Source organism: Pollachius pollachius (assembly GCF_949987615.1).
Source record: "Pollachius pollachius genome assembly, chromosome: 13".
NCBI lineage: Eukaryota > Metazoa > Chordata > Actinopteri > Gadiformes > Gadidae > Pollachius > Pollachius pollachius.
Window position 1 is genome coordinate 15,939,314 of NC_136946.1, and position 25,463 is coordinate 15,964,776.

Here is a 25,463-nt window from a genome sequence, read left to right on the forward strand (position 1 = left end):
TCATTTGGGATTTTTTTTGTTTGTTGTATATTTGAATACTGTTGTTTCAAATGTACCAAACGTAGCTTTACATTAGTTCAATATAAATACATTTATATAATATACCAAATACGTCATTTGATATAACATGTTAAATACCAAACATGTATATACTATTCTCAGGTGACAGCAAATGTACTGCTATCACTTCCTCGTGAGAGTGCCTTGTGCCGTGTTTTGGAGTACATATTTTAAGTAACCATTTTAATGCATATGTTCTCTTAACAAGACCAACATAAGTGGCTCCATTTTAAAAAATAACTACAATTAATTTGTAGCAAGGATTTTAAGTGTAATATGAAAATTTCAGCGGTTACATATGTCACACTGCATAACAGAATTGTTTCAACCTTTATTAAACATAGCTTGCAAGAGATAAATATTACAAAGTTTTTCCTTCAAAATTAGCTTATTTTTTTCAGTCAATGCATAATTTTTTTCAATCAATTGGCAGTATTTAAACAGCTAATCTAAATTTATTTTCTGAAGACATTTAAATATCAAGGATGTGCAAAAGGTAAGGATTAATGTCATGAGCAAAATACAAACTGATTTATTAAATATCAGATTAAATTTACTTAACTAATATTGTCATTCATTCTCCTGATGTCAAATTTTAATCGATAACATTAATATTCCCTGCATTTTCAACAGCAACTAATGTGACAATAGAACAGATTTCTATTCATATTGTATTTTCCAGCTCCTAGGAAAAGTGATCACTTTTGTTATATGGTTTACAATATTTAAAATAGAGAGGATTGCCTTGACCTTTTTAATGCTAGAGTATTTAAGCAAAAGCATTTCATTCAGTATTACCTTCTTATGCTTTAGAAGAGCAATTTGTTGCCAAGAATATACATTTAATTGAGATCATGTAAAAATACTGAATGCATCTATACCAAGATCAGCTTATTTGTATCCCGAAACAGAATTGGTTTGACATTATTGAGGTAATGTTGGTACACAACTACTCACACCTGAACCCCAAGTAGGAGAGGCATTTCACTTTACATGCCCAGTTAAAGAAATATGGTGCATATTCTTTCTACAAAGAACTTGGGATGGATGGGGTGCATGGGACTCTCGATACCAGAACCAAATGCTATTACATCTCCCCTGTAAACCAATGACCACTTTCCTCCCAAAACAATACAAAAGGAAACACATTCTGGGAGATCTACAACAAGAGTTAAATCTCATACATTTTGCACATTTGTAACACAATAATATACGGGGAAATCACAAAACGAAATGACAAGCTTCACAATATTCATGGCTTTTTGTTTGCGTTTTTACACAATATACAACCATTTAAATTGATTCCTTTTTTAGTACAAGGGAGGAAAAAAGCTTATTTACATTAAGTCATTACTTCCAACATAGCAAATATTGTTCCATTTTATAGTCAATACATTTGTTTTTGATTTTTTTACTTCACCATGGGATGTTAACAAAAAGAATGGTTTTGGCAAGCTTATGAATGTACCTTAAAAAAAAATCTAGATACAAAGTTATCTGGACGTTTTTACAGTTGGAAGAGAGGGCAAGTGGGAGACACTGTTTTTAAACCATTAACATTTTTTACATGACACACAAAAACAAATTATTTAAAATGTAAACTTCAATGTATGTATTGCACTGATTAATTAAATCCTAGGTAGTTTCAAGGCTATAGGGCTATGAGTGCAGCTCGTTCTCATTTCAATGCGTTTCATCATGTACAAAAACAGCATAATACTCTTAAAAACATATCAGTCCGGCTGTCCAGACCAGGGGATGGGCGTTAACAACTCTAATTGCAATTTTTGGAAGCCCAGAAAATTGTTCTCATAACAGATCTTATTCCCATTTTAAAGGGTTATGAGACCAAGAAACAAAACAAGGCTTAAGAAAACATGATACTTGGATTTGTCTACAGAAATATTTCTAAAATAGGTCTGTTTGTGTTAATGAAAAAATGTATGATATTAGCTAATTCTGATGCATTACACATTGAAATACATAAGGGACAGAAAAGAGTGTTGAAGAGCTTGCCAAATGAAAGCCCTGTGTGATCGGTAACTCCTACCGTTTTCCACTATGGAGTTTGAAGCTCTCTTGTGGTCATCTCAACTTCAGAATAATACTTTAAATCGACTAAACACTGCTCAAATATTTGGACCGCTGAGAACACAGGAGTGTATATGACTCCACAAGAAACAAATTCAAGTGCTTTGTGGAAAACAGCACAAGATGTAAATCATTGGACTTGAAGAAAGCTAAACACTTTATCCAAGAAAGGCAAAGAATACTATAACAAAATAACTGACTTAATAAGTGATGTATACACTAAAATGACAAACAACATACAGTAATCTCCCGCGACACTCTCTCACAAACAATAAGATATTATCCAATCCATCTAATGTCTTGAAATTGTACGACTTTTCCATTAAAATAAGTCTTTTCAATAGGAAATATGAAAAGTGCTCCTCCAGAGTGAGGCGAACTGTGTGCGATCACACAATGATTAATCCAAGTCTCTCTTGCATTGGATAAGATCCATATCCATTTTTTCCCTCTCGAGCCAGGCATCTATATATATTCAATATAGATATCGTTTGATTATCGTCTCCAAGTGGCCTTCGTACCTCTCAGGTACAACACCATTTTATTCAGGAGACGTTAGAAAAACATTTTTCACAACGCGAAAATAGCAATCAGAATACACTAATACAACAGGAAAAAGAAGAAAACTGTCCCGAAAAAGAAGAAAAAAATGTCTCTAGGTAGAAAGGCTATTTCTTAAGCGACACAAGCATATTTTTCCACCTTCAAATTCAAGTTTATGTCAAGTTTGAAAGTAACACATGGTACCACAAGTAACTAGCGAGTTGAAACGTCTGCATACTGGACCACAAAGGACATGGAGGCTGTTGATGCACTACTTAGTATTGGATCAATAGTTTTGGCCACGGGTCGGTTGACAGGAGTACTGATCCCAGGTTTCCTCTTAATATTACGACTGCACCATTCTCAGTTTTCTGGTTACATCTAATAAATTGTTGTGCCTTCGGTTTATATTTTTCTTTTCCCAAGGGCCTGTTCGTTCATCGGTGTTCTTGAAGAAGGCATGCTTGGAGTCTGTACTAGGCTCTTGGTTATTGCAAATTCTTCTCAATATGGCACAGATAAATGTCAAACAATGTGTTCTTGTATTGAATTGGTCACTCTATGAAAAGAAGTGATTCCAATTATAAAACAATCAAACTGAAAAAAGACAATCCCACAATGCGTATCCTAAAAATAACTATGTGCCGACGCGTCTAAATATTCACACGTGAAAAAATATAGACTACTACTATTACTAATACTACTACAACTACCACCACTACTATCACCACCACTAATAATACTACTGGTACTACGACTACTAAGCACAATAAAAGAAGAAAGTCTAACAGTCTGGCTAGCGGTCTTCATGGAAATCATTCTCACCATTGCACGTTTACATCTACCTAATTATGTTCTGCAGTATGTCCATTTTTGTCGCTGTACCACAAATAATAAGATGTGAATATTGTGCCAATATTAAAAACAAAATACTTTTAACAAAAACTAAATAAATCCAAAAATTCAGCCCCACAAGTTAGCACTCTCCAAACGTTCTTCTGGTAATGAGAGTTTTCCACTCTCCAAACAGATGACATGGGGAGAAATAAAAAATTAAGATTACAAAGCAAATGCAAATTCGGAACTGGGGCCTAAATAATTCCTTCCACTATTCCTACCAGATTGTAATGCAAGGGAGTGAGTAATAAGCCTATTGTGAGCAGTGTCGAAACCAGCATTTGAATTCTGATGAAGCGCTTGCACTACGCATACAACTAGTTCTAACAAATAACCACACGCAGGGGGGAAGGAGGCAAGGCAGGCAAGCGTTCTCAAACTCTTCAGTGAAACACTTGTACGACATTAAACGCAATTTAAAATGAACAACATGAATCCACACACCATGTTAACCCTCTAGGGCTCTGAACGAGAACTCTAAAGGCAGCATCCTGCCCTCAATGCGGTGGAAGTGCACCACACCGAATGCTCAAATTAAATATTGACTTACTGCTGGCGTTCAATTCTTTGCTGACTGCATCTTTCTAATTTGTTCTCATCGCCCATTATTGCAGACATTTAATTGAGTTTTTAGTAGCCGTCACTACCATATGAACGACAGAATAGTCAGAATCACATTAGGTCTTGACCAACTATTTTAATAGCAATTAAATTATCTATGTCATTCATTATATTTGCACTATAGTTGATTGAAATTGGTCAAGAATTTTACTGCTAAATAAAACGGGGACGATGTGTCTTTTCTACAGATTTATGTCTTTGTTGATCTATAAATGCCTCTGAACCATGACTATTCTGAGATGGTGACTGTGAGCAGAGCAAGTGTTGTTGTCTGTCTTCTCGGCCACAGGCTGAATTTGACTGCCCAGGTGCTTTTATGGGTTGTCCATCAAAAATGGCGTGTACCATAGTGGCTAGAGGCTTCCGTACAATCTCTGCAAGGAAATATGCATAATCTCATTTTTGCTGTATTAAAATGTTGAAATAATTGATACCAATTGTATTATTTTACAAGCTTATCGATTTATCACACAGATAATGTGCAACCACGAAAAAAAAAGACTATCACGAACACTTGCGCAGACCAGAGACCATAGGCATGGACTTTAATCGTCGTTAATCGTTGATGTGTATAACTTGTGTAGCAGTGTATAGCTTTGTTAAATGCATGTTTTTAATAGCATTATATAGCTCTAAAAAACGAACGGTCTGAATAGCCGTAGTATTACTTCGAGACGCTGCCAGTGCCATTTATGTTGAAAAATATGCGGAAAAAACGACGAGAGTGAAGTTGTTAGCAATCAATATTCACTCAATCCCATCCTGTTGACCTATTGGTAGAATGTATGACTTTAGTGGAGAGAACCCACCCACATTCACAAGTAAGGTTTGATAACATGTTTAGTCTCTTTAGAAGATTCCCATCATGCATGGAGGTGAACTGAACCAAACAACGGAAGGTATAATGACGGCCACAAACGCCATACGCGCTCTACAGCTGTGAACACAAAGACAAAATGAAGGATCTTCTATATGAAGAGCAACAAATCAAATTGACATAATCTGCCAAGGCTTGGATTCTTCTGCGTTCGTTAATGCTACAACAATTAGATGCTACAGTTAGATAAGGGATACAACAGAAATGTAAAAGCTGTTAATCGCTGGCTTCACTCTGCACTTGAGTGTGTGGCTCTCTGAAGAATGGCGAATATATTTCAAGGTGGTGTGTGGGTAAGCCTGTGTGTGCTGTCCCTGACCTGCCCGGTTTCCAGAAGCCAGAACGCATAAACATTCATCCCTCCAGTCCTAACTTGCAAACTGACTAGTTCAGGCTCATGTACTCACATCAATGCAAAAACAATCTATCTAACATCCTATTTTGTGTAGATGATATGGCTAAAATGAGCTCATTTGTGTTGTTCAACTAAATATTGACATGCACCAAATAATTTATCCTTAAGTCATTAGGTTGTGTAAGTATAAAAAGATCTGTTTCATATTTTAAACCGTATGGTACACGTTATTCTGCAACACTAGCTTTTAATTTCGAGCTCAATGGATTTCAGAATGAACTCCAAAAGTCAGACTAACACTGAGAAATGCTTTGTGTGCCCCGGTCAGGAGCGCTCGTAAACACACCGCCAACTCATCGCGTCCCTACCAACAGCTTCCTGGGAGCCTCCCTGTACGAGCACCCGTGTGATCAAAGCGGTGAACAGGGTGGCCAACTGACCGACTAGCCTAGCCACCGCCAAAGCCATCCATAAGAGTCCCGGCAAACAGGGCTGAAAAGCAAAATAACAACGCCAACAAAAGGAACGTGGCTGTGATACTTATAGAAAACACAGCATAGAATAATCACAACAGGTTCATAATTTAACAACCTTGTCAAACAATTATAAAGTAAGACATTTTGGGTGGACCGACAAGTTTGGTGTATTTGTCTTGCTGATTGCTGTTCTCTGGGGTTAGTTTAAGGTAGGCACATGAACAGGCACTGCATGCTATGGGTAGGGACAAGTTGATTGAGGGAAGAGTGCTGTGTCAGGGTGGTTTTTAAAGGAGTTAGTGGGAGGGGGCGAGAGGACTATTTCTGTCCAGAGATGGACTGTGAGATGGAGCGAGGTGGGATCATGTCCAAAAGGTACTCCCTTTGCCGGTCTGCTAAGCTGGGAGTCTTGTGGCTTCCAACAGCGGCTGGGTTCAGGTAGGCGATATTTAACCCTGAGACACAAAGAGGGAAAAAAAAAAACAATCAAATATTCGGTGACCGATCTCTCATCAGCATCATCAGAAGAAGGTGACCTGTGTGAACCACGACGGCTCTCTCGCCCGCTGACCAGGGATGTTGTAGATCTGGCGCCGGCTGTCGTGCTGGAGCCGGTTGCTGCTGCTGCTGCTGCTGCTGCTGCCGCCCCCGGCACCGCCGTTGCCGCCGCCGCTGGCGCACCGCTTCGCACTTGTCATGCCCATCAGACTGGTGGCCACCGACAGCTGGGAGGCCTGGGCGAAGTTGGACAGGACGCCGCGCGCCGAGCTGGACATCCCCCGCTGCATCTGGGCCTGGGGCTGTGGCGCCTGGGCAGACACATGGGGTTGGGTTCCTCTTTGGCATGGCTTCGTCAGTGTTGGGAACGTTACTTTGAAAAAGTACTTAGTTACTTAGTTACTCACTACTTGTTCCAAAATGTAACTGAGTTAGCAACTGAATTACTCTATAATAAAAGTGAATAAAAGTGGGAAAGTAACTATTTGCGTTACTGTAAAAAAAAAGAAAGTTGCTATATGTTAAAGATTTTTGGACTTTTCTGAGCAGTTTTCATTTGGCCTTAATGTGTTAAATGGTTGAACTGCCCATTCAAGGCCCTGATATACTTCCAATTGAATTTTAATTTGCTTGGTTGCAAAGGCTGTGGAACATCTGCCAAACACTACAGAAAATGCCAACTTTTCATCGGATTGCTCCGGAGTCGCCATTTCTGCCGCTTCATCAAATCTGTTTTGTGTGTGTGTGTGTGTGTGCGTGCGTGTGCGTGTGCGTGTGCGTGTGCGTGTGCGTGTGCGTGTGCGTGTGTGTGTGTGTGTGTGTGGGGCCTGGCTTTTGTGTAAAAATACTGGCTCCGATTGGCTACCATGGAACATGACTCTGCCTTAGCCAATCATAATCGCTTATCTCGTTGTTAACCCACCCGGTCTCCTGGCTAGCTGTTTGTGTTTGGAGCCAGGGGTGCGTTCGGATTACGCAGTTTATTCAATCAATTAATAGTAACGCACCGCATTTAACGTACAGTAACGGTAACGGCGTTGTAACAACGAAAACAGTAATTAGCTAGATTACCCCGTTGCTGAAAAAATAATAACGCCGTTCTTTTAAACTGTGTTATTACAAACACTGGTCGTCATGCATCGTCAATCCTCTGATTAGGATTGGGCGGGTTCATGTTCCTTACTTTGGTGGATTAAACTAGGGATGAACGATTAATGTAATTCAAACCGACATCGCGATGTAATAGAACGCGATATGCAAATCACAAAGGCTGCGATATATATTTTTTATAATAAAGTTAAATAAAGAGGTTATAATATCAAAATAAAGAGCAGTTTATATGTTGACTGCTTCCAATGTTGTGTTTGTCATGCTAAAGAATGATTTATTGCTTGTTTAGTGAATAATACAGAACATAAGGAAATTTAAAAAATGAAAAAAATCACATATTAAATCGCAATATTGGTCGAAATAATCGCAATTAGATAATTTCCCCAAATCGTTCAGCCCTGCACAGAATGATGCTTTGACTGGCGGGTCCTACACAGGGTCAACATTGCTGACACCGATGGCTGGACTTGCTTGTGAGACTTAAGACCGAGATATTTGCCAGATGAGGTTGCCAGTGTTGAATTTGGTTTGTGGTGTTTACCGTGTTCTCCATCTCCTCCTGGCTGCTCAGGGGAGCAGTATCCCTGACAGCCAGGAGGAGGAATGCGGCCAGCCAGCCTGCGCTCATCCCTTACGAAAACACTACGGTTCTCTCTTTCCATGGTGTGATACAGGAGAATGTCTCCCTGATGTAAATAGGGCCACTTGCTGAACATGTTCTCAATTCACCAAGAGACACAATATCAAGTGTGTACACTTTTAGTAAAGAGCGTCAATTTGCATTAAAAAAAATGCTGAGTTCTTATGTTATGTTATAGATGCTTCTGGGGGTTTCTGAAACGTTAAACTCAAAAAGAACCCATTGGAAACGTACCTGACGGAGAGCATGATGTCGTATCATGGACTCTGGCTTGCTGGCGTTCTGCCCCGTGTTCTGGGCTGTGCTGGGGGACAGGGCGGCCTGCTGCTGCAGCCTCTGCTCGATCTCCTGCCGTCGAGACACAGACACAGGTCAGACACAGGCACGCTCACCCACTCGCCCGCTGGGACTCGGTGGCTGGGACAGGGTGGCTGGGACCGGGGCTGACCTGCTCCTGCTGCAGGGCCTTGACGAAGGCGTTTTTCAGGCGGTTGGTGTGCTCCGCCTTCAGAGCCTTCTTCTGGTTGGAGGTCATGCACTGCTCGCAGAGGATCCGCCCGCTCTTCTCCTGCTTCCAGTGGGGGGTGAAGTCGGTCCTGCACTGGGCGCAGTAGAAGGGCTCCATGCGGGACAGCGTCCCCCGCAGCTTCCCTGAGGGGAGGGGCGCACCGTGGTGAGTGGGGAGCACTGCTGGGGAAGGCCACTGCGTGGATGGAAGCTCTTCAACGGTTGTGGCTTTTGGCGTTTGTTTGTCAGTTTTGTTTTGGCAGTTGTAGGGTTTGCCGTTGATGACAAAAAGGATCCCCGCTGCTAAACAGCGCTCTCTAGGAAAAGAGGTGCTTAACCTCAATGAAACGTCAAATACTCATACTTAAAAGAATCGTGTGTCGAAGTCAGGACTTGCTTAGTGTATTGTCCCAACACACACACAACGCACAGTCCAACCTTCTGCCAAAAAGACGGTGGCAGTTTAACCGTACACCCTAAACATCCAATAGGACATTAACAGATTGGTCGACTGTAGCAAAGACTAGTTCTAAGAAGTGGTTATTCTGATTGTAGACCACGCAGGTCTTTCTCAAGCACTTTAGCCTAGCACTTCTAGCATGAAAAAAGCAGGTACACCGAGTGCCATGTCCCACCCGTCCTTCAACCTGAAAGGTTTCTGGTTCTAAAAAGTGACATTGCAAGTGTACATCACGGATACATTTTTGAACTCAAGTACACCGGGTGTTTACAGTGTGCTGCAGCCCAAATTCACAATAGCCAGACTCAAAGCTCACGCCCGTGGCCAGATTCAGGAATCTGGAACCAACAGGACCACAAGTCGAGCGCTGCAGTAAATTATGAGATGAGAGCATGTCTATATTTTGACATAACAAGCGACGACAAGTCTGGCAAGTTCATCAGCTAATGTATACGGTACATGTGCAATGTTTATCTGCATTCCACAACCTGCCCCTCCCCTGCTCACCCTGGCTGTCGATGACGCTCTGCACCACCTCCTCCAGCCCCACCATGTAGATGAACTCGCTGTTGGCGGCCGACGGCAGGAAGTGGAGCAGTGGTGCCGGGGGTTTGGGCGGAGGGATCTCCAGCAGCGTCTTCTCCAGCTGCTTGCGCAGGGCCAGCTTGGCAGCCGCCTGGCTGCTGGCCTGGTCGGCGATGGAGTTCACCCCGCTTCCGGTGGCGCTGGGCATCGATGAGGGGCTGATGGCGGCCCCCCCGGCGGCGCTGCTGGCCCCGGCGGCGGCGGCGGCGGCGGCAGCGGCCTGCATCTGGGCCAGGTTCATGTACATGGCGTTGGAGCCGGTGCGCTGGGAGGCGGCCACCTGCTGACTGGTAGCCTGGGATACGAGGAGCATCAGGAGGGGTTAGGAGCCGTCGCAGTCAAAGGACCTTTCCCACCGGAGACGCTGACTCACGGACTGGACTCACTCAAGATGTTGTAGCAAGTCGAGGACAAACCAGCACGGCGTTTCTGAATGATACAATTAACGCATTCAGGAGGAAAATCTTACTTTGAACGCAGGTCAGAAATGGGCCGGATAGATATATGTTTTCCGAGATGGACCAATTCATGAAGGACTCTCAGAGTGGCCTTCTACGAAACTGAACCCAGACCTGCTGTGCTCCAAACACTTAGTCCAGCCATCTCATCGTTGCCCATCCCTAGTAATTACTAGGGATGGGCAACGATCGTTGAATAGTTGGGAGTCACGTAGAAAATCGAATATTGAATGCAACTATCGTTATTTATTACACGGCTCTTCTCAATGCTGTTGAACTCTCCGTTCACTTGCATGGGCCTTCACAACTTCCGGTGGTGAATAATTTTTTGATAATTCTTCGTTGCTAAGCATATAATGACCGCTGTCAAGGAAAGTGGATTTTTTTTTTTTTTCAGTCGTATCACTCCGCAAGTAGTCCGGTAACTTCAACCCCAGCATCCTCGGTTGCTAAGCGACATCAAAGTCTTTGGCAGACTATTTCTCTGCTGATCCACACTACGAATGCTGGTAAAAAATAAATTGTAAAAAGACACTAAGTAATTTTTTTGGCCATAGTTTCCATATGCTAAAGACGTGTCTAGTTCACCGTCATGCAGGCTGTGTTCAGTAAAATAAATAGCGAGCTGTTTTCGGCGCATGTAGGTCTATCTGCCTAAGCCCACGTAGAAATCATTTTGATGTTGAATGTTGATGGCGCAGTTGTTGAAATAAACAGATTGATTTCATACAAATCATAGAAGCCTCTCCCTGTGTCATTGTGTGTGCGTGTATACGAGGTGTGTGTGTGCGTGTATACGAGGTGTGTGTGTGCGTGTATACGAGGTGTGTGTGTGCGTGCGTGGGGGGGTTCTTGATTGACAGATTTTCTCAGCGAATATCGAATAGTATTTTTGCCAGAAATGCATATCCCTAGTAATTACTATACGGCCCAAAATCAATACAATCAACTAAAGCGGTATGATGATGGTCTCACGGCTGTTCTTTTGTATCATCAAAGCGATGTGTCTGTGTTTGAACAGGCCTGTTGCTTTGTGTGTGCGCAAACATCGTCCTGCCTCAATCCCCACCGGGCATCCACAGATTTTACCCTAGTTTAGCTCCATATTCATTTTATCTGCAGAAAAAAAAACTTTTGAGAATTACAGCCCCCCACGAAAAAAAATAAAGATATATTTGTTTTGCAGATCTACATGTTACACACTATTTTGTATTCAAAACGGCAAATCATTCCGAAAACGACGACCTAAAACTAGGTCTGCGAGAAGTCACAAAAGGAGTCCACAGCCCACGCATAGCCGATCCCTTTTCACGCCAATCATGGGGCCAGGCTTTACTCCCAGCCCCAACTACCCCTCTGACAGGAGCGGGCCTTCGTTGTTCAGCACTGCGTCTTTTTGGACTCTGGAAGGGCTTTTGAAAACGGTTGTGCTATTGGGGGCTGAGCTTTAAGCGGCACCAACCCAAAATAATAAATAAACCCAGACAATAACATCAGGTCTCCACAGATACACTGTGAACACCTCATTAAAAGACTGTAAGCAGACCACAATGCATCTAGTCCAATGGACTGAGAAGCTCAACACCACTGACTAACGGAGGTCCTTCCCCCTTGAGGTCCTACCTGCTGGTAGCCCACAGAGTTGTTCATGCTGCCTGAGCTGCTGCGGACCATGCCCGGCTTCCCCATCAGCCGCTGACCCTGCAGCTGGGTGGGGTTGGGGGCCAGGACCCTCTGGGACATCACCATCTGGGGCATGTTGCTGGCGTTGGCTGCTGACCTGATGACTGAGTGACCCTGTGTAGCGAAAGAGAGGTTAGGGGGATTTGAGGATAACGTTAAAGACAAATATCACCGTCAGATTCCAGAATTGCGGAGGTTATCAGATTCCAGAATTGCGGAGGTTATCAGATTCCAGAATTGCGGAGGTTATCAGATTCCAGAATTGCGGAGGTTATCAGATTCCAGAATTGCGGAGGTTATCAGATTCCTACAACCCGTTTTGAACCAGATAATAAAAGCAATCTGTTTACATGAAAGGCACGACTCGCTCACAGCTACCTCAGCAAATTTCTAGCTAGGACAGTGTACGAGAGATCCCTACTTGATGTGCGCATGAATGCCATCGACATGCTTGCTCTGACGCATTTCAGAAGATAACACTCCAACAGGAAACAAGGGCTCACAAACAGTAGGTATGTAAATACACACACACACACACACACACACCTGCACATTGCGTAGATTTTGGGGCTCGGCGGCATTGAGGCCGGGTCGAACAGGCAGCTTCCCCATCCCCTGAGAACTGTGAATGGGTGTTGGCTGCAGAGAGGAGGCATTCTGCACCACTGGGACCTGGAACACGGGAACGGAACCTCAGAACACACCCAGACATTTAGCGAATCATTCCCTCTATGGCTATAGGTCAATATGAGGGCAAATAAACAATGGATACTAAAAAAAAAAAAAAAAACTGCTTGCAAAATCAGTACACAAGTTATCTTTGACATTTAGACCGTGCAATCGATTGATAATTCTTGCATCCTTAGCAAGTACTCTAGCGGAGTATTCCACACCAGTCTGTTACTGAGAAATGCTTGTTCTGGCCAATAACTTGAGATTCCAGTTATGTAATATATTAAGCTGATTCATTGTGGTCGATTAATGATTCATTTCAATAAACCCTCCATGTATTGTGGACAGCCCCATTGCTCCTCCGTGCACAAGGTGACTTGTAGGTAGGGCCACAGGGTGGACCGGGCCGGGGATCATTTAGGACCTTCGCATGCAGAGAGGGCTTTGAGGGCTGACCTTCTGAACCACGTTCTCCTTCTGCATCTGGCTCTGACGCAGCTTCTTCAGCAGCACCAGGCGCGCCTCCTCCAGACGCAGCTCCTCCCGCAACACCTTTATCATCTGCTGCCTCTCCACACCCGTCTTCCCCTGGACACACACACACACACACACAGTCAGTAAGAAGTAACCTTCTAGCCCAGAACTCTGATTAATCTGAAGAACAGCCATTACAGTCCTAACACATCCATAGAGTTCATTCCCAGTGCTCTAATGTCCCCTGGTCTGCGTGTGGAGACCCCTTGGGGCTGGGCTCACCCTGAAGATCTCCCTGTTGGCCTGGTGCAGTCTCTCCTCGGGGTGGGGGGTGCTCCTGGGACTGGTGGCCTCGTTGTCAGACAGGACGATCACGTCTGGGGAGAGGGAGCGCCTCTCGCAGGCCGTCTCGCTGGCGATGAGGAGACACAAACAAGAGACCATGGGAAACAAGAACGCTCCAGGCTCGGAGAAGAACCAGGGGAGGTTATAGGACAGGAAGCCAGGCCCCCCTGGTGTAAAAGGCGCTACAGGCGTTCGGATAGTAAGCTAGCAGAACAGAACCTATCCCAGAATAACTCTGGAAACGCCAGTACCAGACTCTAGAAGCCATTTGGAGTATGAACAGACTCCCTGACAGCGTGGCACTATTTGTTAAGTCACTTTTAAATGATCACATGCCTATACCCACTTCAGTTGGAGTATATCCAGCGGTGAGAGCAGGCAAGCGGTCCTTATAAGATTGGAATGTTGCGCATTCCCAGGCCTTCTGAAAGACACACTTTTTTTAATTCTTATAAAAACATAACCTTTTTCTATGCATTAGATTTATTTGTGGAAAACATTCCAATATTGCTATTTTGTTCTTCAAATAGTTATATTCAAAAGGGCAATTCCTGGAGTTGTTGCGCTGGGTTTTCCATTGCCACCTTAAAAGGTGACATATTATACCACTAGGTGTGAGTGTGATTAGCCATTACAAGCCGTTTTGAAAATGTGCAGCTTCTGACATCAAAGGTGGGCTTGTCCACCTGTGATGTGTGCTGTATAGATCAGTCTACCAGCCTACCCAGTGGACTGTAGCAAACGCTGCTCATCTATCCGTCACACATCTTGTTGGACACCCCACCTGTGATGTTAGAAGCTGCACATTTTCAAAACAGCTTGTAATTGCTAATCAAACTCAAACCTGGTGGTATAATATGTCCCCTTTAAAGTGAGTCGATGCTGGTAACAGGGTAATCCAGCTCTTCAGCTCATGCTCTCTGTTCCATCTCCGCATTCATGAGGGAGGGGCACACATCACTGAGCATTGAGGAAAGCTGTATCCCTGCAGCTTTTAATCACAGCACAACACCACCCTCTGGTGACTCAGCCAGGTTACACATGTGAAAACCTCACCTTCCTAGCCTGACTATTACCAGACCAAGCCAATCGTTGGTCTGGGGAAGCTGCCGTCATTTTCTTCAGCACAAGAGGCGTGATCAACGGCCCAGTTCAAACGATTCTGTACGCAATTGGCTGCTTGCCGTCGCTTTGCTGTCGTCATTGTGTTAAACCAGCCAATAGGGCGCCAGGGGGAAACGCCAGCTTGGTGATTGTCTCCCGCAAAAATGTATCGGAAGCAGAAAGAAATGTATTGCTCTTCTCCAGACCCTTGTGCAGGGCGAACTTAATTTGCCGGAAGAATGGGCGGGGCTTTCCCTCACCAGTCACATGATTAGAAACACAATTTTGAACTCTGAGCCAAAAGCAACAGAAACAACAACTTGCGTTTGAGAGAGAGGGTTGTTGTAGAGGGTCGGGTTAGTGTGTGGCATATTTTAATTGTTTATTGGCGTTACAGGGTGTTCGACAAATCAATTAGGTTCTAGTTTTGGCAACCATTGACAAAACAGGTAGGTTCATGTGGAGTGTGTTTGGTTGAAGGCTGCTTAAAGCAGACTCACCTGGCCAGACTCAGAACATGATGGGGGGCTGTTCCTGTCTGTAATGATGGCCCGATGCACTCAAAGTGTGTGGGCTCAACTAGCAGCAGGGTCTAATCAGTCTGACTGGGGCCAGGCGATCAACCAAACGCACCCCATGTTCGTGCACTTCAATAAAATGTTTAAAACAGAAAAAGCAGTGAGCTAAATGCCGCTTCTTCTTGAGACCAGCATCAGGCTGGTTTGTTTACTTACTTCCTCACACAAGTTGCGTGACGTGACTAACACACGACAATATCCCACACACACATTTTTTTGTCAGCCTAATATCCACTACATTATGCATTACGTACAATTCCACCGAGTGTACACCGGTGTAAATGTGAATTGCCCAAAATATATGAATCATAACAAAAGTATTTGCTTTGAGGCCTACTAGTATGCTGCACCCCCTGGGCAGAAGACCAGTCCCCACTCACCACCTCCGGCTGGCGCTCATGTCCACCGGCTCGTCCATCATGTTCTCCTTCCCGTTCTTGCTGAGCTCCCCGTGGCCGCTCGCTCGCAGGCTGCCGTTCAGCTTCTCCTCGTAGGCCGCGCTGGCGCCCATGATGCTCTGATGCTGCTGCTGCTGCTGCTGCTGGTGGTGGTGTTGGTGGTGGTGGTGCTGGCTGCTGATCCCAGGCCCCTTCCCGTCCCCCAGGGACCCGGCCGCCGCCGCCGCCGCCGCCCCCTCCAGAGCCGCCAGGTCGGCCAGGTCCTTGCGCTTGAGCAGGGCGAGCATCTTGAGGCGCTCCATGGCCTCGTGGCCCTCCATCTTGAGGCGCTTGGCCAGGGCCTCCTCGCGCTCAGCAGACGTCTCCAGGCCGCGCTTCAGCAGGTTCAGGCGCAGGGCCTCTTCGGACATCCGCTCCATCCTGACGGAGGGGGGGGGGAAGACATGGGGGAGATTCAGCTGGTGTTCAGGTTGAAAAGGAGCTGAGCGCACGCTTTGAGAGTTTGGTCGAAAAACTGAAGCGCAACCCAGAATAACCACCGACTGATTCAGTTTCATTAATGCTGCATGAGCAAACCCAGAATAGGGTGGTTTATTAATGGTAATGCTGCATCAATAAACCGTGGGTTGTGCAGCAACCTGTCAAACCTGCTGTATAGGAACAGCACTACATTCCTCGAATGAGAAACAAATACCTCATGGGAAAACCTCTAAACCTAGTTGTTTTAGTATCAGCAATACTGCAATAAAACCATTACTCAAATGTACTGCAGTGTCCGTCTCGCCAACGTCCTCTCATTGAAGTGTGGCCAGCTGGTTCTGTGCTGCTGCCCTAGAGTCGGCGCTCTATCCCGCCTCTTGCACAGGATTGGACTAAATCAATTGGTCCGACAAATTCCATTAGCCAATTAGAGGAGGTCTTGACACTCAGACAGCTGGGGAGTCGAAACTATTGTGTATTACGTCTGTTATGGCATTTGTACTACATTTAATAAAAACACAAACGATAAATCCAATCTCCAACGCATCTTTTTTGTTTCACCACGACCCATCTCCTAATCCACCTCCCTCCTCTCACCCCAAAAATCAAATTCCCCCATACGGCCTGAACCATGCCAGTCATGGTAGGTGTGCTTAATGTCGTCGTCCCCCCCCCCCCCCCCCCCCCCCCCCCCCTCATTTTGCAGACATAACTACCTGAAGGCCGCTCAAGAGTTCTGGGGTTTCCCTCATTGTGTTTGTCAGGCACTGTGTGCATATAGACACCAGGCACTGAAGAGGCCCATTGTTCTCTGCACAAACCCATCGTATTGACTCAGGGAGCTGCGGTGACTGAGTGATGGAGGCTGTGAAATGTATAGAGAAAATATATATATCTTTAAAACATCACCGTTATCGACGAAGATATGAATCGTAATAGGTATTACTATTTAGTAAGGGTCCAATCCTAGCTGTATCTTACAGAAATAGAGATCCATGCAAACTATAAAACAAGCAATTGTCCGATTTGCAGAAGGACAGCAGCTAAATCAGTGATCAGCCGATCCAACGGACCTGTAGTCCCAGTCGCCATGGCGCCATAGGGCTAGAGGTGTTAGCTGCGGGAACCTCACCAGGTTTCACCCCAGTTTAAGGCCATTGTTTCTACGTTTCTGTTTTCATTTACCAGCACTAGACTTGGGCCGCTGTTTCCTATTTGTTCCCCACTGAAGATCTCTTTATTGCGGAGCGTGATTCTAGAGTAAACATGAACAGCTCGCAGCTCTCGCAGCACTCTCCAACTCTCAAACCTCGCCTCCCATCCCCTTTTATTCATTTTCTCCAAAGCCATTATTGTTTGAGGGAGAGTATTTGAGTCGACTCGGAATGAGGATTCCACTATTTAAAATGTTATGTGCAGCGGAGGCACCCCCTCCACAAAAATATATTTTTGCTTGCTTCAGTATTTTGGCGTCTGAAACACCAGTGACCAACAAAAGCAGGTACTGTAAGGAACTAGTCATGGATCGATTGCATCCCTTCTGATGCAACACAACAAATCTATTCCCACATTTTAAGAATCACCAAGGACAACTATATAATTAGTGTTTAGCCAAAGAGTCTCACAATGAGCTTGTGGTCCCTTACAATTATGCCAACCCTAACTTCAACCTTCACTTCCCTCCCTAGAAATAAAAACAAAAACACTGTCACAGACACAGTGACACACATACGCTATTACACAGCACGCAGAGTGCTGCACAAGATGGGGAAGCAAAAATAAAACGGTTGGAAGGATCCTGGAGCAAAGCAAGGCCCTGACTTGTTGTCTTCTGACTGAAAAACAGGCCATTGTGTCCCCTGTCAAACACGGGTGTTAGAACCTCTGCATGAAGCAGTGCATCCTCTCCTAGAACTCACTGGGGAACCATGTCCGTTTGCCCGTGCTCCGCCTTCTATGACCACAATTCCTTGCAGTGGTACCATAAAAAGTGCACTACGTCGAGGGCCAATATGAAAGAAGAAAGAAAGAAAGAAAGGTTTTTGCATGCTTTAACCATTTTACGGCCAGGTTATTTTGTTTCATTAAAGATTGGCCCACAGAAAGCCATCGAGCGCAGAGCTAGCAGACGCAGCGACCAACATGGACGCTGACTTTACAACAACGGATGTCCTTGATGCAGTTTGAGACGCTGTATTGACAAAAATATTCACTATCTATGCACTTTCACACGACAAACACACACGTTTAAGATCATACGTCAGAGAGAGGAACAAATTCCAGGACTCAATGAGACAACGCCCGCATAGGGGGTAGACCTACGGAAGATTTGTCTCATTTCTGAAGGCCTAGTAGAGTAAATCCTACAGCTAGAGGGGTGTATGCTTTACTCAAATCATGGGATCAAAGTAAAGCAAAAATGGTTATTGATGCAGTAAATCAATACATCCCATATGTATTTTGTTTATGCCATGTAGGGCTGACCCGAATACATTATTTAAGGGTTCTGAAGTGGAACCTTTAAATTGTGCGAAATATTGATTCATCGCTACATATTGATACTGAATATTTTTTAACCATTTCAATACAAATTTCCCACAAAAAAAATAAATGAATTAAGAACCAACTTTGCCATAAACGGATGATCCAGTGTTTGGGCACCATTTTGCAACTAAACATGCTGTTGACAATCAATGGATCATAGCCAAGAGGTCGTTGTAGAGGAAATAAGGGAACTGCCTTCAATCTGAACACATGATCTTTGTGTCCTCAATTCTATTTACCAAAATCATGTAAAAAGTGTATATTGTGTTCTCAAGATATCTATCGGTTTTTGTTTCATAAAGCTTATACTGTCGTACTTGCATTGGTTCTATTGATTCCTTTCGCCTAAACCTACCTCTGCTAAAATCTCTCTATTCTAGCTCTACTTCACTTTATTGGCATCAAATATCACCCCAGGTACTCATGAGATGTTGTGATGCGGCCCTATCGGGTTATCAACTGGCAGTACTTGGTGATATTCAATCTAAAACCTTACATTTATTTTGGCAGATATATAATCTTCCACTTATGCTGTGGTCTAGTTTTATTCTTTAACCACGTTGATTATTTCACTTGCACAACATTCTCCCAGGTGCCATCTTTCATTTGTTACCAACAATTAATATTATAACCCTTGCCGTTTTGGAGAAATACCTAATTTACTTTGGGTATGTTATTTTCAGAAAATAACTCAGGAATAGGGCTAGTGATGTCGTCCTGTTGTTGACCCAACAGCCATTTGTAATTCTCCAAACTAATCTAATCCCCTCAGAGCCATCAGAACTGAGGAAACTCAAACAGCAGAGTCTGAGTTGATAGGAAATACATTCTCTATGGTCAGAAGTAAATTAACCTGGAAGTTGTTGTCTCACACACACACACACACACACACACACACACACACACACACACACACACACACACACACACACACACACACACACACACACACACACACACACACACACACACACTAAACTGCGTAAAAGTGTGATATTGTCTAACAGTACCAGAGAGCAGCTTTGGAGAATCGACCTGCGGTGCGAACGACACCTTACTCTTTCAACAGTATTTGAACAACAAAGAAAGTATGATCGCAACTCAAATTCAGCTAAGAAACTGAACAGGGCTGTAACAGAGTACATATGCATGGATCAGGTCACTGTGCATATTTCTGAGAAACCCGGGTTAAGAAAACTCCTTCAACAGTGACATAACAGGTATTCCTTCACAGAATTACTTCATGTATCCTGAAATCCCTGCCCTCTGCAACATACAAAAGATCTGATCATGGAGAAACTTGGGGGAAACCCTTATTTTCATGCACCACTGACCTCTGGACCAGCAGGGCCACATCAACATTCAGGACAGTAACTGCAATTCATATCAGAATCCTGGGGGATGCAGACCTGGTGTCTGAGCACCAGCTGGAGGGAGATGTTGGAGAAGTGGGTACACCAAACATGGAAGCAGGGCACGTCCAATATGGCTGGTACCACCACTGATAACGCCTCAAACTACAAGCATTTCAGCAAGTCTTCATGTGGGTTCTCTGCTGTGGGCACAACCTGCACCTCGCCATTAGCAAGGGCCTGGCTATAGACCGTGTCTGGAGCACTGTCGAGGTGGACCAGACAGCATCTGCTTTCAGAAGGTCACCAAGCATGTTCAGACAGCGGAAGAAGAAGCAAAAAGATTTGCGGGAGCCCGAACAAAGACTGATCCATGATGAGCCGACGGCCGACACTCTGGGACTCAGTGTATGAAATGGTGGAGAGAGTTCTAGAACAGCAACAAGCAGTCTGTGGGAAGGAATGGCACCTCATGCCTAGAGATTACCACATTACAGTTCTTGAGGCTGTAAAAGAGGAATGGAGCCCTGTCAGCTCTTTCAGGGATGCCCTTCCTGGTGGAAAACACACCACTCTTGTCTCTGTCCTGCCCCTAAGTTGGAAGGTATTTTCTACTTAGACAGTTGAGGAAAGTGACAGCAACCTAAAACGTAAACTGAAAGAAAATATAAGAGTAGATCTCAGATGAAAGTATGAGGACAGACATCTGCAGCTGTTACTGAACACAGCCGTGATTCTTGACCCAAGTTTCAAGGACAGGGTTGTTACCTTAAGAGGAGGTTAAACAAAGCCTTATGATCTGTGACGTCCATGTAGCGGAAATAGGAGGCCAAAGTTGCCTTCCCCCTCTCCAGACGGCAAGCAACCAACAACGTAAGCTAAAACAGATCTGAAGGGACGGTTAACAAGCATACAGGGGAACAGAAAGACACATGGAGAGGATGCATCAGAAGGGGATGCAGGCACAGTGGCCAAACTCAAAACGGAGATAGATGGTATTGAATATCGATATCTTTCAAGGTATTGTACATTTGTGTAACGTGACTAACACTAGTTCAGATGATTGTTAGTTTTTTTGGAACTATTTATTCAGTATTTAACAGTCTGTATAGTCACCTCCATGAGGAACCGTACTTCAGAATCTTGCTTTTATGAACTGATCGTTTTTGCTTTTATGAACTGAACGTTTAGTATGACACCACGGTGTGGGATTTGTGGAGCTCGATGTGGACAGCCGTAGATTTCGATGACGGTGTACGTGAGAGTTGTGCTTCCCGGACAATTACGGCATAATGCTACGTGCGTGTGGATGAGTGGAGCGCCGTCTGAGCAGTGATTGATTATGATGTCCACGTCAGAGGGAGGGTGAAGCGCAGTTCATATACAACGTTACTCATTATAAAGCTCATATACAATGACGTTCCAAAAAAATAGGGCTGCACTGATTCCAATTTCAAACGTATAAGAACTTACAGTTGGCTACTTGCTGATCCTAGTACCAATACGAGTACTTCTACAATTTTAAAGAGTTTAAAGAGCCAGTTTAATCGCAGCCACAGCCGTAGAATTATTACTATACGTGTCCGGGAAGCCCAACCCTCTCTCAAACGTGGACATGAAATTAACCGCTGGTCAGACAGAGCTTCACCATCCACACACACCGTGGCGGTATACAAGACGTTTTCAGACTACCATGGAAAACGCAGTCTGACATTGCAAAAAGAACACCACCTGTGTTTGCCACAGAGTGGTTGACATACTGTTTTGGGAAGAACAGATTTTACCCCTTTTACCCTTTGTTCTCTCATTTGGGGACTTATTTCAGAAACGTGATAAAATGGCATAGATTGCTTGGATTAATTATGTTGACGATCATATAAGACAAATTACCACGTTTAAACGTTACGCTACGTTGCATAAAGTGGTATGGGGGGGGTTGTATTGGAGAAGTTTTACGAGTACACTAGCACAGTATCAGGCCGAGGCTGAGTGCTGCCATCGGTACATCCCTACTAAAAAAGGATCACAAAGTTGCTGTGGGTCGCAACACGGTTATCCTTCCTAGAGGTACCCTATTTTAAAAAGTGTTTCAATCTCAACTGAGGGGGGGGGGGGGGGGGGGGGGGGGGGGGGGGCTTGTTTCTTGCTCTTTAAGGCAAACCAAATCTGTGGAGGTTTGGCTGAAACGGTATTGCGGTTCAGACATGTCACACAGCGTAGGAAAGTAAAAATGCAAATGAATAAATTAAACCGAACTTGCATTCAGAATTGCTTGGTCTTTGGTTGTTGAATGTCTTTTACACAGTCAAATGTTGCTGTGAAGTCTATAATAATAATAATAATAATAATAATAATAATAACAAGTATTTAGAAAAATCTATAAATTAGAACATGATGGTAATGGGGGTAAAGGAATGAGGTTATGGAGTGCATTCCCATAGATCTGTCAGTGCATTCACTAATAATCTGTCATGAAGGTTGTATGGCTTGGCTATATTGGCTGTCGTTATATCAATAGATGCAATTGCATCGTCTGTGTTTCGCTGATCATATCATTTATTTTCTTTTGTATCATATTGTTTAGTAACTTACTTTAGTAACTTGGGTCCTAGCCATCGATTCTATACATAAAAATAGGTTTACCTCAAATATGTCGACTTCACTCAAGCCTTTGTTTACACAAATATGACAAGGCCTATATGAGAGATATTCCCCACTATCGACATAAATACTGTGTGAGTGCTCACCCTATAGTTCTGAATGACTTTCTGGCCACTTCGGGCATCAGCTTAGCCAAGGCTTACTTCCAACTGTGGCAGATCTGCTGTTGTAGTTTTTTTGAAGGACAGTACAGTAGTCCCGTAGTTGAGACTTAAAACATCATCTTGGACTAAATATACCAAGAAAGGCCCCTTATTGTCTAACATGTTGAGACACATAGGTACAGAGTTACCTGTCAAGGGTTTAAGTATAAGATATTCTGGAAACATGCACATGTTGTGAAATGATTAGTTAATAATGGGCCTTTTGCACTAACAGTTGAACCACATGAAATGTATTTTCTTCCAACATTTTTATGGGGTGGAGCTTTTGTGTAAATATGCAACATCTACAAATATTACCCAACTATACAACCCAAAACGTATCTTGGCAAACAGAGTGAAATGTTATTATGCATGTATTATTCATTCCGAATTTTAGGAAGCATAGTGAGATTCGGCCCGGAGTCGACTGAAGGCTTTTTTTTAAGCAACCCATTACGCTCACCCTGCGTTAGAAACGGAATAAACATGCTCATGTGCAGATTAAGACAAAGAGCTACGTGAATCCATTACTGTAATGGGCCAAAGACGTTCTGCAACAACCTGCAAACCATAGTGGTGCCGTGAGAACTATACGTCTATATTTACAAATGAATAAACTGATAAATGACAAATAGCACATTCTTCGGCAGAAAACCAGACAAACATCGATCTGGTCCAGGATGCCAGTACCAAACGGTGTGGGCAAGAGTAGGGAAATGTGTCAGTGACGGGCCCGCTGCCACCAACATAAAGAGCCGGGCAGAAAACGCTCTATAAACAGCCACCATCTGCAAGACCCCGAGAAACCAATGCACTTCTTCTGCGTGAAGGAGGCCATTTACACCAAGTTCAGACAACGTCTACACTCACGTCAATGGCTGATGCGTTTTCCCATTTTTATGCTTCTAATTGAAAACAGCCCCTAACGACGCCAGCCACTCGCAGACCACCGTCGCGTTTAGACCTCCTATCACCACGTCGCTAATCATCTTATTGTGGTTGTAAATAATCTCATCGTGTGGTTATTAAGCACCGATATATGCACATCGGTTGGTTTTTAGCGGTGTATACCTTCAGCATAGCTGGTCGCACGCAATCCGAGTTAACCCCTGGAGACTCGGGGGTACAACAATGAAACACATTTTAGTCATTTGCCAAAATATTTCAAACAACCGCGATTAAACATTACAATTGGCAACCCGTATTTTGACAAAGATGCATTTGGATGCCAACACATTCCCGTTTACGATTGTTTTGCTGCGTTTCCAAGACCTTATATTTGATTCATGCATTTGAAGCGATTACTGCTGGCTAACATGTCCATTTTGGTCCACATATTGACGGCAAAGCTCTGCGATCTCATTGTCTGTGACGCGAAACAACATCGCCCGTCTCTAGTTATCAAGTCCGCACGACGACTACCCGCTCAGCTGTCTCAATATGCCGCTGCGGGTTCAAATCGACCCCGATGTCGGCTAGGCCTCACGCATGTCCTCGGGCTCACCTGTCTCGCCTTTACCCCTCGGTTTCCACAGGCTCCCGGTTTACTGTCAAATCCTGAAGCGCTGCAATTGCTCCTCACAACCAGTCTCCGGCACCGGCAAACAACACAAAGGCGCTGATTGGGCCTCGACAAGCGTTCATCCCCTCGGTGCTAGCTCAGACAGAGACGGGTTATTGGTCGGTGGCTGTGTCGGAGACGCGCCCCTATTAAGGTATGTTGTTGTCTCTGTCTAGAAGGGAGGGGACGTGCGCCGTGCTGGCAGCACGAGGCAAACCTCCAACCATTGACAGTATTAAATAGCCTCCGACACCGAAAGATGAATGCTGGTCAGCCATATCAGCTCAAATGACATTCTAAACGACTATCAAGGATCTAACGGGAACGTGGGCTTCTCCTTGCGATCGACATAATATTTTATAATATTTTTGTAGGGTTTTGTTGAATATGTGTATGTATATATTATATTATATTATATTATATTATAGCCTACATTACATGATATATATATATCGTAATAACTAGTTACATATGTTTTTATTTATTTGTGTATTTTATTAAATTTTTACTTCCAAGTGATGGAGCACATTGCTTTAGATACAATGACCAGCGCAGATTCAACGGAGAGCGAATAGGCTTTGTATCCAATCCATTGTTACTATACAAAATGGAATATTCTATCAATATTCAGCTGCTTGATGAACTCAAAGTGAACTTAAATTTATTAATCAGAATTACACACACACACGCACGCACGCACACACACACACACACACACACACACACACACACACACACACACACACACACACACACCTACACACACACACACACACACACACACACAAACACACAGAAATGTTACACTCCTTACAGGTTTAAAAAGAGTGCCAAGGTTATGAATGTAATAAATACATGAATGCACACAAAAGACAGGTTTACACAATGTGAGCAATGTTGGAAAACTCCAAGGGAAATATATCAGCGGGTCACACTGCAATGGTAATGCACACCATCATGGCAAGCAGCAGTGCACTACTGATGCAACCGGTATATATAAGGCACTGCAAAAGCACTGCAAACTGGGGATACCATTGAGATATCTGTGGCTGCTGCCACTTGCAGATGGGGAAAATTATCATAAATGCCTTGCATCTGACACATACGCGCGCGCGCACACACACACACACACACACACACACACACACACACACACACACACACACACACACACACACACACACCATTGGGTCTAGGTTCACACCTGAATATGTGAATAGGGTCTGGTTGCAGCCCGCAATCTGAGGACGACCTCAGCAATGAGTAAACTGCAGTCTCAGGCAAGGAAGT

The 25,463-nt window shown here is 44.0% G+C and overlaps 2 protein-coding genes across 2 annotated transcripts in view; both read right to left on the reverse strand.

Annotated features, from left to right (window-relative positions):
- Nucleotides 1–413: 413 nt before the first annotated feature.
- On the reverse strand, nucleotides 414–24,214 carry gatad2b (GATA zinc finger domain containing 2B). Its single transcript, XM_079748901.1, is given in 13 exon segments — nucleotides 414–6,375; nucleotides 6,492–6,528; nucleotides 6,530–6,576; nucleotides 6,579–6,729; nucleotides 8,403–8,516; nucleotides 8,617–8,819; nucleotides 9,643–10,015; nucleotides 11,802–11,975; nucleotides 12,408–12,533; nucleotides 12,990–13,121; nucleotides 13,290–13,419; nucleotides 15,415–15,852; nucleotides 24,117–24,214. Coding segments are annotated over 12 exon segments (2,061 nt in total). The 5' UTR covers nucleotide 15,852; nucleotides 24,117–24,214; the 3' UTR covers nucleotides 414–6,238.
- The window catches only part of LOC307084888 (immunoglobulin superfamily DCC subclass member 3), a gene marked incomplete at both ends in the record, with an annotated part of 29,217 nt that continues 21,338 nt past the window's right edge, over nucleotides 17,585–25,463 (reverse strand). The window contains one exon of the mRNA XM_079749394.1: nucleotides 17,585–17,596. Coding sequence (XP_079605520.1) covers nucleotides 17,585–17,596 — 12 coding nt within the window. The remainder of the gene's footprint in view (nucleotides 17,597–25,463) is intronic.